The sequence below is a fragment of the Ranitomeya imitator genome, chromosome 3 (assembly GCF_032444005.1).
Source record: "Ranitomeya imitator isolate aRanImi1 chromosome 3, aRanImi1.pri, whole genome shotgun sequence".
Classification (NCBI taxonomy): Eukaryota; Metazoa; Chordata; class Amphibia; order Anura; family Dendrobatidae; genus Ranitomeya; species Ranitomeya imitator.
Window position 1 is genome coordinate 387,600,418 of NC_091284.1, and position 13,869 is coordinate 387,614,286.

Here is a 13,869-nt window from a genome sequence, read left to right on the forward strand (position 1 = left end):
AAATACAATAATCTGCAATATATTTCAAAAACAGCCCTCATCAATTTTTTTAGATAGTAGTAATATTTTATTGAGTTATTACTTTATCTATACAAATACGAAGAGTCCAAAGTATTGTTTACTCTGTGTCCTCCTTATATTCATATCCCATATAGCTGCCTTTTATTCTAAGGGGAGCGTACTGCTATAAATTCTTATCATAACAAGCTGTCTAGAGTTCCGGGAAAAAAATGTCCTAGAAATATATTATCATGCTCTGTAGCCACCCGAAGTTACTTTGTGAAGTGTCCTAGGTGTACATAAAATACACATCCAAAAACTGAAAACAATGACATGATTGTAAAAGTATCAGGAAATATTTTAGAAATCGGATGCATTTTTTTTCTCGTATTTTTAGGATATACATATATTGATTTGATATGTTTTGCCACATTTGCTCAAAGCTAATTCTTCTATACATCCTTCCCAATAAAGGCAGACAGACTTTTATTTTAATGCAAAAATCTTTACACTGAAGGTTTCTTTAGCTACATGCCATCATTGCTGAAAATAAATTGGCAAAGAAAAATAGGTAATATGGTAGATTTTCACACAAATGGCAATCGCGTAGGCTACGGCCCTTTAATACAGTATATATGTATAAGTTAAAATTTACTAAGTAGTGCCCTCTAGTGGCAAACGGCACTGCAGCAGCACATAAGCATTGCAGCTAAAGAAAAGCTACTATCAGCACTGCATCCTAAGGTCTGTTAGAATCTCTGAATGTTGCCTTGCAAAAATCTCCATCTAAATCCATCTGGCTGTCTATTTATCTATCTTGCCAACTTCATTTATTTTCTATTCTCCATGTACAGATTTCAAATCAACAAATACTTACTACTTTCCCTTCCACTCCAATAGGCCCAACCGGTCCTCTTTCACCACGGTCTCCCTAAAAAGAAACACAACAGTGAAAGTCAGCTTGCAGTAACATTTATACCAATTTCTTCTTCTATTTTCAACCATATAGAATCTAATGAAAACCAATTATATTCATTGTTTAATCTCATCAAATGTTATAAGAAAGTCAAGTTGTGCTGATCATGACTAATGTATTTATTATAATGAATGTAATGATATTCACTTACCTTTAATCCAACAATGCCTCTGGGACCTGCTTCTCCCGGTGGTCCTCTCTCTCCCTAGTAAATATAGATGAACTAAAATTAATTATCCATTTTATTATTTAGAGAGATGATGTCATGCGATGCTCCCTCTATTCCGTTGTAACGATTGGGCAGGACAGCGACCAGGGCAATCTTCATTCTAAACTAGGTGATCAAAAACAGCAACAGGTGATTACTACTAGTTTTGGAAATTGCTAGACCAGTTAAAGAAATTATAGTGGCATCCCAAGGATCTAGGGTTTTGAAGGGTTGATGTCAGTATCCTGAGTGGTCTATGGCAGAAGAAGGGTTAATATTGCATAACTGGTATATAAAGGAATATTCAATTCTACACGTACCAGCTACATGAAGGAAAGTTGAGACTAGAACCCCTCAAACAGTTATCTGCTCTCCATAAATTCTCTTTTTTCACAGACTGGTCCAAATAGCCCCATCTCTCGCATAGATTGCTCCCACAGTTCCCCCCACTTCATTGCTTCTCAAAGTCCTCCATCTTTAGACAGTTTGCTCCCCATGATCCCCGCTGTACAGACTGCTCCCTCCTCTACCATTACAGACTATTCTCTATGATTTCATCTCAAAGACTCCTTAATATGTGGCTCCTTCTCCACATAGACATTCTAGTGAATCCATGGTCGGTAGGAGGCAGAACAGTGATAGTTTAATTTCCTATTTTCTGCATCTTAATATATACTTACCTTGTAATGTCTTCACATCCTGTTCCATCCAGATGTGTCCGGATCCCAGAATTCCAAATGGCGGAAGTTCACCAACTGCCATATTGGGACACCCAAATATCGGGTATCTCAATATGGAAACTGCTGGTGGTACCAGCCTCTTACACGGTACCACCAGCGGAACACCGTCACACCACACACACACACTGTATATGCCGTAGGCACCACACAAACACACACGGTATATGCCGTATGCACAACACACACTGTATACGCCATACGCACCACACACACACTGTATACGCCGTTTGCAGCCTCTTGCACGGTACCACCAGTGGAACACAGTCGTGAACACGCCGCCGCCGGGATTAGCGGCGCCAACTTTGTACAGAAGGAGCGCATGCTCAGTTTTAATGTGACCGCTGCTATCTGTCTGCACAAAGATGGCGGCGGTCTGATTTACAGCGCTTGCGCAAATTCCGCGTGAATCATTCAGCTGATCTTGGTGGCAGATGCACGATGTGTCTACAGGCAGAGGGAAGCCGTTCACATTAACCCCTTAAGCACCGTGGGTGGTTTGCACGTTAATGACCAGGCCAATTTTTACAATTCTGACCACTGTCCCTTTATGAGGTTATAACTCTGGAATGCTTCAACAGATCCCGGTGTTTCTGACATTGTGTTCTCGTGACATATTGTACTTCATGATAGTGGTAACATTTCTTTGATATTACCTGCGTTTATTTGTGAAAAAATGGAAATTTGGCGAAAATTTTGAAAATGTTGCAATTTTCCAACTTTGAATTTTTATGCAATGAAATCACAGAGATATGTCACACAAAATACTTAACAAGTAACATTTCCCACATGTCTACTTTACATCAGCACAATTTTGGAACCAAATTTTTTTTTCTTAGGGAGTTATAAGGATTAAAAGTTGACCAGCAATATCTCATTTTTACAACACCATTTTGTTTAGGGACCACATCTCATTTGAAGTCATTTTGAGGAGTCTATATGATAGAAAATACCCAAGTGTGACACCATTCTAAAAACTGCACCCCTCAAGGTCCCCTCAAAACCACATACAAGAAGTTTCACCTTCAGGTGTTTCACAGGAATTTTTGGAATGTTTAAATAAAAATGAACATTTAACTTTTTTTCATAAAAAATTTACTTCAGCTCCAATTTGTTTTATTTTACCAAGGTATACCAAACCTATAACATAATGCACACAACTCATAGAATCATAGTAAACGTAATTTTATTAATCATGAAAAAATCACATAGCATAAATAGAAGGGAAAAACAAAACAAGGTGGAAAAAAGAGGTACGGGATAACACAGAGACCAAAATACCATATATTATGACTCATAGCATCGACTGCTGAAGATAAGTAAATCTCCAATAAACATCCAAATATATGCAAATGATAATTCCAATATTAGTATCCACAAAATATAAAAATAACAGTCTCGTCTGTAACGGGATCACCAACTATAAAATACTACATAGTACCATATAAGTAATTGTGGTGCCACAAGGTGTATAATTCCGGAGAATTTAATTTAATAGTGCCAGAATATTAATAAATATAAGGATGGGGTATAGATAAAATACCGTACAGAAGACTTTTTGTAAAAGTTATAAGCTATGTGCACAAATTATTATAGCAGCAAGATGCAATTATTTATATGGCAACACAGCGTGGACATTGCACATAGAATCCATCTGGCAGAAAAGGAAAAACCCCTTGCACAATAATGTAATACAGATAGCAGCACAATATAATCACTAGTATAGCAGCACAGTGTGCTCTTAATGCACCTAGAGCCCATAAACCAGACAACAGAGCGGCTATATAAAGCAGTGGGATACTTAACTATATGGGTGGTCCCGTGATAGCCAGCACCCGCCCGACACGCGTTTTGCCTGAGCTTAATAAATAAAATTACATTTACTATGATTCTATGAGTTGTGCATTATGTTATAGGTTTGGTATATTCTGGTAAATGCACACTATATGTTTATTGCTTTTTATATATATATGTGTATTCATTATTTTACCAAGGGTAACGGGAGAAAATGGACCCCAAAAGTTGTTGTACAATTTGTCCTGAGTACGCCCCAAAATTGACAGGAATTGAGATGGGACGCCATGTTGCGTTTGGAGAGCCCCTGATGTGCCTAAACATTGAAACCCCCCACAAGTGACACTATTTTGGAAAGTAGACCCCCTGAGGAACTTATCTAGATGTGTGGTGAGCACTTTGACCCACCAAGTGCTTCACAGAAGTTTATAATGCAGAGCCGAAAAATAAAAATTCTTCTTTTTTCCCACAGAAATTATTTTTTAGCCCCAAGTTTTGTATTTTCCCAAGGGTAACAGGAGAAATTGGACCCAAAAGTTGTTATCCAATTTGTCCTGAGTATGCTGATACCTCATATGTGGGGGGAACCACCGCTTGGGTGCATGGGAGGGCTCGGAAGGGAAGGAGCGCCATTTGGAATGCAGACTTAGATGGAATGGTCTGCAGGCGTCACATTGCGTTTGCAGAGCCCCTAATGTACCTAAACAGTAGAAACCCCCCACAAGTGACACCATACTGGAAACTAGACCCCCCAAGGAACTTATATAGATGTGTTGTGAGAACTTTGAACCACCAAGTGTTTCACTACAGTTTATAACGCAGAGCAGTGAAAATAAAAAATCCTTTTTTTTCACAAACATTATTTTTTAGCCCCCAGTTTTGTATTTTCCCAAGGGTAACAGGAGAAATTGGACCCCAAAAGTTATTGTTCAATGTGTCCTGAGTATGCTGATACCCCATATGTTGGGTTAAACCCCTGTTTGGACACATGGGAGAGCTCGGAAGGGAAGGAGCACTGTTTTACTTTTTCAACGCAGAATTGGCTGTAATTGAGATCGGACGCCATGTCGCGTTTGGAGAGCCCCTGATGTGCCTAAACAGTGGAAACCCCCAATTATAACTGAAACCCTAATCCAAACACATCCCTAACCCTAATCCCAAAGGTAACCCTAACCACACCCCTAACCCTGACACACCCCTATCCCCAATCCCAACCCTATTCCCAACTTTAAATGTAATCCAAACCCTAACCTTAACTTTAGCCCCAACCCTAACTGTAGCCTTAACCCTAGCCCCAACCCTAACCCTAGTCCTAAGCCTAGCCCTAACCCTAGCCCTAGCCATAACCCTAGTCCTAACCCTAGCCGTAACCCTAATGGAAAAATTGAAATAAATACATTTTTTTAATTTTAAAATTTTTCCCTAACTAAGGAGGTGATGAAGGGGGGGTTGATTTACTTTTATAGTGGGGTTTTTAGCAGATTTTTATGATTGACAGCCATCACACACTGAAAGACGCTTTTTATTGCAAAAAATATTTTTTGCGTTAGCACATTTTGAGAGCTATAATTTTTCCATGTTTGGGTCCACAGAGTCTTGTGAGGTCTTGTTTTTTGCGGGACGAGTTGACCTTTTTATTGGTAACATGTTTGGGCACATGACATTTTTGGATCGCTTTTTATTCCAATTTTTGTGAGGCAGAATGACCAAAAACCAGCTATTCATGAATTTCTTTTGGGGGAGGCGTTTATACCGTTCTGCGTTTGGTAAAATGGATAAAGCAGTTTTATTCTTCGGGTCAATATGATTACAGTGATACCTCATTTATATCATTTTTTTTAATGTTTTGGCGCGTTTATACGATAAAAGCTATTTTATAGAAAAAATAACTATTTTTGCATCGCTTCATTCTGAGGACTATAACTTTTTTATTTTTTCTTTGATGATGCTGTATTGCAGCTCGTTTTTGCAGGACAAGATTACGTTTTCAGTGGTACCATGTTTATTTATATCCATCTTTTTGATATTTTTGTTTGGCGGTATGATAAGAAAGCGTTGTTTTTAGCCTTGTTTTTTTTTTTACCGTGTTCACTGAAGTGGTTAACTAGTGGGACAGTTTTATAGGTCGGGTGGTTACGGATGCGGCGATACTAAATATGTGTACTTTTATTGTTTTTTTATTTAGATAAAGAAATGTATTTATATATACATATATATATACTGTATATATATATTTAGGAATTTTTAAAAACATTTTTTACACATGTGAATATTTTTTTTTACACTATAACATTGCCCCGGGGGGGCATCATGTTATAGTGTAAGATCGCTGATCTGACACTTTGCTGTGCACTGTGTCAGATCAGCGATCTGACGTGCACTCCTGCAGGCTTACCAGCTCTTGCTCTGAGCAGGCGCTGGTAAGCCACCTCCCTGCAGGACCCGGATGCAGCCCCGTGGTCATTTTGGATCCTGGCCTGCTGCAGGGAAGAGGAGGTAAGAGACCCTCGCAGCAACGCGATCATATATCATTGCTCTGGGGGACTCAGGGAAGCATGCAGGGAGCCCCCTCCCTGCACGATGTTTCCCTATACCGCCGGAACACTGCGATCATGTTTGATCGCAGCGTGTCGGGGGTTAATGTGCCGGGGCGGTCCGTGACCACTCCTGGCACACAGTGCCAGATGTCAGCTGCAATAGTCAGCTAACACCCGGCCGTGATCGGCCGCGCGCCCCCCGTGAGCACTGCCGATCGCATATGACGTACTATCCCGTCGGTGGTCATACGGGCGCACCCCACCTCGACGGGAGAGTACGTCTAATGTCAGAAGGGGGTTAAAGGGGTTTCCCACGAACGAAAGTTCATTTTAAAAATTGCCTGTGTCTGACCGTGTACAGAGCATACCACATCTTCTGGGCAGGGGAGGAAGCAAAAGACAATACTGACATTACAGCAAGGGATCACAGAGGATTCATTATGTCAGGTAAAATATTTCACTGACTGTTTTTAAACAATATTTTACCTCATAAAATGTATCCTCTGCGATCTCCTGCTGTAATGTCAGTATTGTCTTTTGTTTCCTCCCCTGCTCAGGAGCTCTGGTATGTTCTGTACACGGTCAGACACAGACAATTTTTAAAATGAACTTTCGTTCGTGGGATAACCCCTTTAAAAAAAATATCAACGCCAACATGGCTCCTCCTAAAAAGTACGCCAATGACAATGAAAGGAAAGCAGCAAAGGCACAAGGTTGAAGACAACAAAGGGCAAATGAGACTCTTGAAGAGCAACAGCATCGCTGGGACAAAAACAATGCATATAAGAGTAGGAGACAAGTACATGAGTCCCCTGATGCAAAACAACGCAGCACAGGAAGGAGAAAGTCAGCAGACAAGGGGGATAGCACATGAGGTAGGTCACAGAAGAGCGCACAGATGGGAGAAGTCAACACATGGGGAAAGAGAGAGTGGCTGAGTGGGTGAGCACATGGGGAGAGATTCTCAATGCTGCAAAGCCTGCCCCCATCGTGACATTACCGACCTCCCGATGCGATAGCATAGGGCCTCCATCTAGTACACTTATAATATAGGTGAGCACAGAGAGTCAGAGAGAATTGTGATTATGACTGGGAGAGTGCACTAGATGGCAATGCTAAGCTGCATTCTAAAATACGGTAGAATGTGACCAATTTGATGTCCTTGACAATATATTTCTCATGAAAGGAAATAGCAATAAGATGTAAAATAAAACATATAAAACCAATTTCTACACTTACCTCCTTTCCCGGTGCTCCAATAAATCCTGGTTCTCCACGAGATCCTGGCTCTCCCTTTAAAAAATAATTATATGGCAGGTTACAGTTGACAGTCTATAAAATTTTTGTTTGGAATTTATAATATTGTTAACAAGCTTTACAATGTCAATTACCTTCTTATTAGAGTTGCACAAAACAATTCACAGGACCCTGGTGTAGCACCCATGTTGGTACTCTGTGGCAGCCTGACCATAGTACTGTGAACTTTGTATTGCCTGCTGGCATCGCAAGGGCTTCTTCTGGTAAGTAGGCTGCAGTGAGGTCATCATGACTTTGCAGGACGCACTAATTTAAAATAGCACCCAGGATGACACCTTGATCTGGCTGCCACAATGTGCCAATATCGCTTGGCTTAAAAGGGTTGTCCACTATTAGGACAAACCCTTCTAGATCTGAATGTTTTCCCACATGAAAATAAAAACACTTATACTCACCTCTCATGCCGACACTGTTCCTGAGGTGTCGATACTCACGTTCCCGGGGCTCAAGAGCAGTTGTTGTGAGATGTGAGCTCTGCACCCAATCAGAGCTGGCGTCACTGTCCTTGCCTCGGATGTATTAGAAATCAAGTGAGCAACCAGCCATAGCTCTCATTTCCTATTGATTACAAATACATAGACAGTGACCCCAGCATTGATTGGGTGCCATGCTCACATGTTAGAACAGCCGCACGTGAGCCCCAGGAACAGGAGGTGAGTATAAGTGTTTTTTTTTTTCCATGGGGAACCATTTAGATTGAGCAGGGGTTGTCCTAGTAGTGGGCAATCACAATTAATGCTATTTCTCACTAATTAAATAAAATTATTAAGAGTTACAATAACATTTTTGTTAAGTGTCAATTAAGTGAGTCAAGTTAGCACATTGAAAAAGCTAACAAAAACTCTGTCACTCATCCTCTAACTTACTAATCCTACAAATATAAAACTTGATTTGATATTACATTAAAATACGCTAAAAGCTAAGTTAATAAAACTCGAAACCTCAAGTAAATCGAGAATGATAAAGTGTTTTTTTTATAAAATCAATATACGGTAACATAAGATTGCACTGATCAGCTATGAAATTCAAACCTAATATTGTGTAGGGCAAAATAACTGTGACTCAACAGGATGTGGACTTCATAAGACCTCTGTAGGTGTCCTTTGTTATTCAGCCAAAGATGTTATGAAGTTAGACATCAATGGATTCCAGTTATTTTCCAGCAAATGCCACAAATGCTAAATTGGATTAAGATTTATAGGAGGTCAAGTTTACACCTTCCTTGTATTCGCCAAACTTTTTCTGAACAATTCAGTGTGGCAGGGAGCATAAATCTTTTGAAAAGCAGTCATGGTCATTAGTGAATACTGCTGCGTTGAAGGACTATACTTGATTTGCAAAAATGTTCAGGTACTGTAAGTGGTCCATGTCAATGTATGATCTACATGAATGCCAGGAACCCATTAGAACATTGCCAAAAGCATTACACTTCCTTCACCAGCTTGCCTTCTTCCCTTCAACCTCTTCCATGTGTAAGCAACGCAAACACAAGTGGTTATTAGTCCAGGCCACAATCTTCTACCAGTTCATGATCTAGTTCTTATGTGAACATACCCTCTCACGTTGCAGCAGTGGGTTCTCACGGTGAACTGCGGGGAACTCTCTGCTGAGACTATTTCTCATTGTGCTAGCGGAGATCTCACTGAGGTCACCGTAGCTCAGGGGCAATAACCGAGATTAAGCCACCACTAGTCAACATAGCTTCAGAGGAATGGGCATTAAGTGAGTATAACTGTGTTTGCTATATTAAATAAAAAAGTAATAGTGTGTTTTTTTATTTCAAATAATAGACTTTATTCTGAATGTGTGTTTTTTTACAATGCAACTATAGGATTAGTAATGGAGAAGCATCTTATAGATGACTCTCCATTACTAATTTATGGACTTGATCTCACCAAACAATACAAAGGTGACATCAACTGCACAAATATTAATCCCTTTACCCCCGAGGGTGGTTTGCATGATAATGACCAGGCCAATTTTTACAATTCTGACCACTGTCCCTTTATGAGGTTATAACACTGGAGCGCTTCAACGGATCCTGGTGATTCTGACATTGTGTTCTCGTGACATATAGTACTTCATGACAGTGGTAAAATTTCTTTGATATGACTTGCGTTTATTTGTGAAAAAAACTGAACTTTGGCGAAAATTTTGAAAATTTCGCAATTTTCCAACTTTGAATTTTCATGCCCTTAAATCACACAGATATGTCACACAAAATACTTACTAAGCAACATTTCCCACATGTCTAGTTTACATCAGCACAATTTTGGCATCAAATTTTTTTTGTTAGGGAGTTTATTAACCCTTCAGGTGCTTCACAGGAATTTTTGGAATGTTTAAAAAAATGAACATTTAGCTTTTCTTCACAAAAAAATTACTACAGATCCAATTTGCTTTTTTTTTACCAAGGGTAACAGGAGAAATTGCACCCCAAAAGTCATTGTACAATTTGTCCTGAGTACGCCGATACCCCATATGTGGGGGTAAACCACTGTTTGGGCGCATGGCAGAGCTCGGAAGGGAAGGAGTGCCAATTGACTTTTCAATGCAAAATTGTCTGCAATCGAAATCAGACGCCATGTCGCATTTTTAGAGCCCCTGATGTGCCTAAACAGTGGAAACCCCCCACAATTGACACCATTTTGGAAACTAGACCCCCTAAGTAACTTATCTAGATGTGTGGTGAGCACTTTGAACCCCAAGTGCTTCACAGAAGTTTATAATGTAGAGCCGTAAAGATAAAAAATCATATTCTTTTCATAAAAATTATATTTTCACCCCCAATTTTTTATTTTCTCAAGGGTAGCAGGAGAAATTGGATGCCAAAACTTGTTCTGCAATTTGTCCTAAGTACGCTGATACCCCATGTGGGGGGGCACGACCGTTTTGGCGCATGGCAGAGCTCGAAAAGGAAGGAGGGCCGTTTTGGAATGCAGACTTTGATGGAATGGTCTGCGGACGTCGTGTTGCGTTTGCAGAGCCACTGATGTGCCTAAACAGTAGAAACCCCCCACATGTGACCCCATTTTGGAAACTAGACCCCCCAAGGAACTTATCTAAAAGTGTTGTGAGAACTTTGAACCCCCAAGTGTTTCACTAAAATTTATAACGCAGAACCGTGAAAATAAAAAATATTTTTTTTTTACCACAAAAATGATTTTTTTAGCCTCCAACTTTTTATTTTCCCAAGGGTAACAGGAGAAATTGGACAGCAAATGTTGTTGTCTAATATGCCCTGAGTATGCTGATACCCCATATGGGGGGGGGGGTAAACCACTGTTTGGATGCACGGAAGAGCTCGGAAGTGAAGGAGCACTGTTTTACTTTTTCAACACAAAATTGGCTGGAATTGAGATCCTTATTGCCTTCAGAAGGACTAATATAAGTAAAAATAATAACTACAAATCCTAAAATGTCTATTAGGATAGGTTAATGCTAAATAACTTTTCCTCATCCTAGAATGCAGGCATGAAAAATAATGGTTAAATATACCAAACCTTTTGTCCAAGACCGCCTTTAGAACCAGACTGGCCAGGTAAACCCTAGAAAACATATATAAGGCAACTTATATTATGAAAAGACCACCAAAGTATAACTTCAGAAAAGCATGATTACCAAGAAAATATATCACAACAGATTTAGAGAAATAGAACTAGCTGTGTTATTTATCAATGTATGGAGAAACCTTACTTACAGATAACCCTTGATGACCAGGAGAACCGTGAATGCCATTTTGGCCAGTGCTGCCCTAGACATGAAAAAAAGAAGAATTAAAACAACACATAAAGGCAAAAAATCATTGTGATATTACTAATAAAAGATTGATTACATAAATAACCCACCTTTGATCCAGGAATTCCTGGGGTACCATCCTTGCCATCAATACCTGGTAGGCCCTGTAGTGGCAGAATAAGAGTTGCTAATGTTACTTTCATCTCCCATCAAAAACTTCAATACTACCCTACTTCAGCACTCACTGGTCAAGAGGATTTGATATTTACTTATGCTTACAAGTGCCTGAAACCTCTTATAAACTATTGCTTGAAGAACTTGAAGGGCAGTGGTACATAATTATATTCCACTATTTCCTATTGATCACTATTGCTATGTTAAACAAAAACTTACATTGTTGCCCTTTGGTCCCATTGCTCCAATCTGTCCAATACCTCCCCGAGCACCCTGCAATAGAAATTGGTTGATGACTTAAGAAACACTTGGATGGAAACACAAACTACATGCATAGAATTAGACTTTGAATCATAGCATAGCTGCCTGCATGTGGCGCATGAGGTCCGTGGAACCAGTGTGCCACAGGGCTGCACCTGCCTAGGAAGGAGTGAAACTTAGAGGCTACCTGGTGTTCACTGGGGTTTCTGAGGCTGGAGACAGTCTGTGCTGCTGTTAGCCCCCATGTACCACTGCTAGGCAGGCGTCGATACTGCAGCTGCCAATCCCAGGGGTCGGGTTCGCTGACACTCGGAGACATGACTGAGGTCACTGACTAGCCGAAACTGGATACTGACAGATTGTACTGACAATGTGGATGGAGGAGATAGGTTCTTGTTCACACCCATAGATATCAGGAACAGTTCTGGAGCTGGCCACACTAGGACCAGGAACAACAGACACAGGCCTGTCCACACCAGGACCAGAGTTTGGGTATGGATACCGCAGATGCGGCTTCAGGAATATGATGCCACTGAAGCAGTGACAGGAACATGGGCAAACTATACTGGAATAATGGAACACATGATGTGGGAATAACTTTATAATAAGTTAATCAATATGGAAAAAATGGAGCTATAATAATAAATAATAATATACTATGGGAACGTAGGATACAGGAATAGTACTAACAGACTAGGGATGGGGGACCTGGTAACATACAGTTGCACACACTAATCCACCTAACAGTAACTATAGGGGTTGCTCAGGCACCTCCATATTGGGGAGGGTGCCTTTTGTACGAGATGCCTCACAGGTATTGACTGGGAGACATCTAGCAGATGTTCACATTAAGTAAATGCCTCCCAGCTGTCAGCTGAGGGCATTTCACCATGTTCGCATACTGCCCCGTTAAAAGCAGGGTGCGCACGCACGAACACAGACCAGGAAGCAGGAGCACACCATGGACCACGCCGGAGCAAGGGCGGTGAGTAAGCCTGAGTCTCCACATGGTGGGAGGAGGGGAACCATGTGGAGGCGCCGACAGACGCTACAGTAGATTCCATAATGTATTTATATATTCTTGGTTACAAATATGTTGGGAAGATAAATATTGCAAATTACTGTAAGTTCATTTGTACCATATTAGGTTTGTGTAATGAAAATAGCTGAATTTGGGATTTTTTTAGGTGTAAAATTGTTAAAGAAGAACATTATTATTATTAAACATTGATACCTTATCATCCCTGTCCCCATTGGGGCTGACAATCTAAATTCCCTATGAGTATGTCTTTGGAGTGTGAGAGGAAACGCACACAAACAGGGAGAAAATGAAAACTCCTTGCAGATGTTGTCCTTGGTGGGTTTTAAACCCAGGACTCAAGTGCTGCAACGTAACAGTGCTAACCACTGAGCCATTGTGCTGCCCATCAACATGAAAATAATTTAGGAATAATCCTTTTTCAAACGAGGGAAACTTACAACTTGACCTTTACATATGAGTTGTTATATGTATTTTACACAATTTCATAGGACATTAACATCGCTTCCATACCTATAAGAAGGGTCCAATGATAAAGGTAAGCGCTTCTAGACCATAACTGGTGCACACTATACCTAAGTGGATTTACTAATTTCCTAACTCACTTCTCTATTCCAGATGTTGGTGCATAAAAATAAGAACGAAGAGACAGTGACCATGTTCACAAAATGATAGTGCAGCTCCCTTAAAATATACATCAGTGAATTCTACAAGGATTAGGTGTCTAATATTAAATATAATTATAATATTAAGTCTCATATTAATATTAAACAGAAGATGAAACAAGTTTGACTTACCCTGTCTCCTTTCTCACCCGGCTCTCCTGGAGGCCCTTTTGGCCCCTCCTCACCCTGCAACAGACATAAAGGAGTAAAGACTTTGCAAGGCCGGACTCATTAAGGATAATAACCATCCTAAGTGCAGTTTAATTAAACACTCTTACTCTCCGGGGGATTCTGTAATGAGGACTGAGAAATCCGCACTAACAGGATGTGGGATTTCACCTTTGTGCTCCCTGCTGTAGTAAAATGTAATGTTCTGAACATGTATCCAAACTAGCAAAAATCACTGTATAACGTTAGACAGCA

The 13,869-nt window shown here is 40.2% G+C and overlaps 1 protein-coding gene across 1 annotated transcript in view; it reads right to left on the reverse strand.

Moving 5' to 3' along the window:
* Positions 1 to 13,869, reverse strand: part of COL9A2 (collagen type IX alpha 2 chain) — a 114,757-nt gene that overhangs the window by 22,620 nt on the left and 78,268 nt on the right. Inside the window, exons 16-23 of the mRNA XM_069756980.1 lie at positions 13,579 to 13,632; positions 11,701 to 11,754; positions 11,418 to 11,471; positions 11,270 to 11,323; positions 11,073 to 11,117; positions 7,492 to 7,545; positions 1,128 to 1,181; positions 878 to 931 (exon numbers count right to left, since the gene is read on the reverse strand). Coding sequence (XP_069613081.1) covers positions 878 to 931; positions 1,128 to 1,181; positions 7,492 to 7,545; positions 11,073 to 11,117; positions 11,270 to 11,323; positions 11,418 to 11,471; positions 11,701 to 11,754; positions 13,579 to 13,632 — 423 coding nt within the window. The remainder of the gene's footprint in view (positions 1 to 877; positions 932 to 1,127; positions 1,182 to 7,491; positions 7,546 to 11,072; positions 11,118 to 11,269; positions 11,324 to 11,417; positions 11,472 to 11,700; positions 11,755 to 13,578; positions 13,633 to 13,869) is intronic.